General features: G+C 38.5%; 1 protein-coding gene across 1 annotated transcript in view; it reads left to right on the forward strand.

Moving 5' to 3' along the window:
* The window catches only part of LOC105742645 (apolipoprotein L6-like), an 18,414-nt gene extending 14,673 nt beyond the window's left edge, over positions 1-3,741 (forward strand). Inside the window, exon 3 of the mRNA XM_012515441.1 lies at positions 3,573-3,741. Within this exon, the coding sequence (XP_012370895.1) occupies positions 3,573-3,741 (169 nt within the window). The remainder of the gene's footprint in view (positions 1-3,572) is intronic.
* The last annotated feature ends 1,087 nt before the right edge of the window (positions 3,742-4,828 follow it).

Genomic DNA, 4,828 nt, shown 5'->3' on the forward strand with positions numbered 1-4,828 from the left:
AGATCGCTGTGCTGTTTCACTAGAGGCGTGTTCCTCCTGGCTCCCCTTGTACTTCAAGTTTTGCCTTTGATCTTTCTTTATGCCCTGCTCTTCCCTCCTCAGTTATGTAAGCGTCTGATCAACTCTGCAACTGGCACCAACACAGGAGCTTAAGACTTGAAAGGGAACTTCCACTGGACTGGAAAGGAGTGAAATAGTCTACTTATAACTACAAACTTAAAACCTGTAAAAGAGTTATTATAAATCAACTTGTCCAACTACATCTGAGTTGCGCTATGGTTTTATAAACAGATTGTCCTATGTCTATCTAATCTCTAACTGTTTACCATAGCTATAGCTGTTTTGTTTGAACTCAACAAATCTTTTTTGTCTTTTTGCCTTCCTGTATTTTAAAAATATTTGTCTATAACTTAAGTTGGCTTTTGGATAAATTTCATCACAGTTATGGACATTCTTCCACCCAGGTTGCCAGCTGATCAAAAAGATGTCAAGACTGGTTTTACGGATGCAATGCATATTGTTGTCTGTGTACAATAACTTGGAGTCTTCAATTGGTCAAAAATAATGTGCTACTTGTTGTTACCATCTGTTTCTCATAGGTCATCAAAAACTTTTAAAGATAATTAAATGGGACCCTCCTGGCTTAGAGAAATTGTTGGAACAGACTCCCCTTGGCGAATGAGGAGCAGATGCCTGGAAATATCTTCTTCCAGTCTTTCTTTACTAATGGGACCCCAATAATTTCCATAGTCTTATGGGAGACATACCCCAGTAAACATTGTTAAACATATCATTGTGGTATATTTACTTTGGTCATCATCAAATGACTAAGTTTTCTGTGAGTAAAATAATAATGTTCCGTTAAAATATGGTCTCGATCCAAAACTAAATTAAGAGACAAGGTTTCTATATAGCTATATATGTTTTATTTATTTCTTTATTTTTAAAGCAATCTTTTTTTTCCCCCAGTACTGGAGATTGAACTCAGGACCTTGTGCTTGTCAGGCAAGCACTTATTCTACTGAGCTATCTCCCTGGCCCACATTCATTATTGCTAATTTCATGGCGTACTAAACGTAGTCATGCCTTCCAAGTGAATAGGTCTTCTAAGAAGTAAAAGTAGAATTATTTATGGTGATAACTTTTTCCTAGACACAGATATCTACCTTTCTCTTGTACTGCTTGTGATAAAAGGTGTAAGTCAAGTCATCATGAGACCACCAGTTAAATGATAGTTTAAAAAAGAGGGCTGGGGCTGGGGAGATGGCTCAGTAGGCCTGGAAAGCACAAAGTCCTGAGTTCAATCCATGGCACTGCAAAAAATAAAAATTAAAAATAAAAGAGGGGCTTATATGATGTTATATTAAAAGGGTAACAAATTAGGGGCTAGGAAGATAGCTCAGTGGTCTAAGTGCCTGCCTGGCAAGCACAAGGACCCAGTTTTGAATTCTGGTATCACATGTCATGCTGGACCCAGAACTCTGGGTGCCCTGTGCTGGCCACCAAAACTGGGCATGGCGATGCATGTACACCTGTAATTCCAGTGCTGGGGAGGCTGATACAGGAGGATCACTGTGAGTCTGACCTGCAAAGCAAGACCCTGTACCAAACAAATAAATAAATGATTAAAAATAAAAATTAATAAAAGGATAACAAAATAGATGAAAGCTTCTTTATATCCTGGATAGAGATGATTAACTAAAACATCTATTCTAAACCAAGATAAGCATCTAAGTGTGTTATAAAGATAGTATGATCATGATTGTCTTGTTAAAATACTGTGCCTGGCTCTTAATCTCAATTTTTCTCTGTAAAGTATGTAATTGTTGTTGGTGAACATTCTGCAGAGATACAACTACTAAACCAACCATAGTTCATAGGATACAACAGTCCTCTGGCTGTATTTTATTCTTCACATTTTGTATTTTGATATCTAGGTGAAGTTATAATAGTGGAACTCACTGCTCCCACTGTAATACTGTTTCTCAAGTTGCAAAGGGTGATTCAATTGAATCACTTCTATCTTTTATATTAGAGACATTAATCCCTGTTCTAATTTAATGGGACCTTTAACCTATAGTAATCAAGAGACTGATTTGTTGGTATTTTAACTTGACAAGTGATGCTATTCACTATCATACTTTTCTCTCATCATTGAGACAAAATACCTGACAACCAAACTTAATGGAGAAAAGGTCTATTTATCTCACAGTTTGTAGAGGTTTCAGTTCATAATTGGCTGGCTCCAAAGCTCAGTGGTACATGACAGAAGGGCAAGTTCGTGGTGCCAGAAGACGGCAAAAGCAACAAGGGAGGAGAGTAAGTGAAAAGATGCTTTCCATCCTTTATATTGTATGCAGGCCACTTGCTCTAGGGCAGAGGTAGAATTTAGAGTCTTAATCCTAGCATTGGACCATGAACCAAGCACAGACTTTAGATGCTCACTGCCACAAATGCATGAGGCTTTGGAGGACATCTAGAAAGAAACACGACAATCACATCTCATCCTTTGAACAGTTACTGTATATTTAGGTCTCAGTAGATGCTTATTCTCTCATGATTCATGCCAGCTGCCATGGGGAGAAAAGGTGGTACACATTGTTTATCTGCCTTTGCTGTGATAGGAGTTCTGTGTACAATGAAACTGATGATAGGCCCTCATGTGTCAGTAAGGCCTTATCTTTATTCTTGCAACTTTGGCATATTAAACATCTTACATGCATCCCTTGTAATCCTTGAGGCCAAGCCAGAGTAAGTGTGCATAATTTACTTTAACAAGGGCATACGCCTGTGTCTCAGTCACTCTTCTCTTGTTGCTGGGACAAATACCCGACACCCAAAATGAAGGAAGAAAAGGTTTATTTAGCTCACAGTTACTGGAGGTTTCAGTTCATATTCAGCTGGCTCCAAGGCAGAGTGGCAGAGAGCAACCTTTCATGGCAGAAGCAAAGAGCAAGAGAGCTAAGGGAGTGGTAACAACTCAAGCAGCTACTCTCCTTATATTGTAACGCAGATTACCTGCCCTAGGGTAGGTGCAGCATCCACAGCCACAATAATCAATCACAAACTCCAGAAGCCACCCTATGACTGCCTGAGGCTTTGGGGGGACAACTAGACATAAAACATAACAGCCTGGGTCCAGCAGACCCATCCCTTACTTTTCTACTGCACATTTGTCCTTTAGTATAGTAGTAACTGACTATGCATCTCAGCACCTTTCCCTGAGGGATGTAGTAAGTAGTGTATGTGTTTACATACTTTGTATGATGAATAGAAAGGTGTGTGTATATGTACAAAAATGTCAAAGCAGGATTTGACACAATTATGCTCCATCCAACTAGTTTTGTATGTGTTTACTTGAGCATCACAGAGGGTACAATAAACCCACAATACTGCAGGATTTGTTTTTAAAAGGTTCTTCTGATTTTTCTGGTAGAAGTAGCCCAGTTCAGTAGAATGGAACATGAAAAACTAGATTTCCAAGTTTTGGAGGTTAAAAGTGAATCATCAGGTTAATCACACATGGTTCATGAGGATGACCCACTATGGTAACATGCATGCTTTCGTAACAGAAGGGTGGTGCGGGTGTTTGATGATGATGATGACTTTGATCTTGGCCGTATGAACCAAAATTCCTGTGACAGTCAAATGGAGCAAGAATCGACTGATACAGGCACAGGGAATGCAGACCTCCTTGATTCAGATGACCAAAAAACCCCAGCAATGCGAGTACATATTTGATTAGTTGAAATACTGCAAAATGACCATGCAAGCAAATTGAGTGACCCAATGTTAGAATTAGGTTCAAAACTATAGTGAAGGTCTTGGCAGAGGAGAAACGTATTGGACAAAGCACCAGTCCTCTTCCTCTTCTTCTTCCTCTTCCTCTTCTTCCTCGCAGAACAAGGGATTGAACTCAGGCCCTTGCACTTGCCAGGCAAGTGCTTATTCCACCAAGCTATTTCCCTGGCCCCCAGTGTTGGAAATTCTAACAAATAAAATGCTATGAGATGCTGAAATACATAAACGCCGATATGGATATAAAACATTTGTATGCACCAAAATTAGTATTCAAAAAATGTATTTGTTTTGACACCTCAGTTCAATAGCTGAGCTGAAAGCATTCATAGGTCTGCTGTATTTAGCATGGGTTTTTTATAGTGATCACAGGAATGTAAAAGACTTATGGAAAAGCAATGGGTCAAAATCTGGCACAAAAATGTATGCCCTTGTAGATATGGGGACTTTCTGTGCTTTCAATTTAGACATTTATTCTGGAGTTCATCCATCAGGTCCTCCTTGTTTATAGAGGATTGAGACTGGAGCTTCTAAGAGATCATTTTCTAAGAGAACAGAGGAGAAAAATATTTCTGCTCAGAGAAAAGTACAAAAACATTGTGAAGCACACTCGTAAGATGACAGGTGAATGGGCAAGTGCAGCATCACAAGGACCTACTATGAGAATAGGAAAGTTAAGAAGTCTTTCTCATAGTTTTTTCCTATAAGAAAGTACAGGAAAAAAAACCATACATGCTGAGAGGGTAAGCAATACTTGTGCATAGAACATGAAGTTGTCATGTATAAAGACTGCCTTGAGCATTGAAGCAACAATTGAAGCGAAGCTCATTTCTGTGGTATATTTTGTTTATGTTTATTTAACATAGGTTTTTATTTCTGATGTTATCTTTTAGGTTTTATAAGCAAATAAACAGCTGATATGAAAATTTTGATGTCTATTCTAAGCACTTATTGCATATTTGATATTTTATTTTGTTAACATCTTATTTCTCTGCTAAGTGGATGTTGTACAGTATAGCAGGAAGCTGCT

The sequence above is a fragment of the Octodon degus genome, unplaced genomic scaffold, assembly GCF_000260255.1.
Source record: "Octodon degus isolate 3935 unplaced genomic scaffold, OctDeg1.0 scaffold00064, whole genome shotgun sequence".
In the NCBI taxonomy this organism is placed as follows: Eukaryota; Metazoa; Chordata; class Mammalia; order Rodentia; family Octodontidae; genus Octodon; species Octodon degus.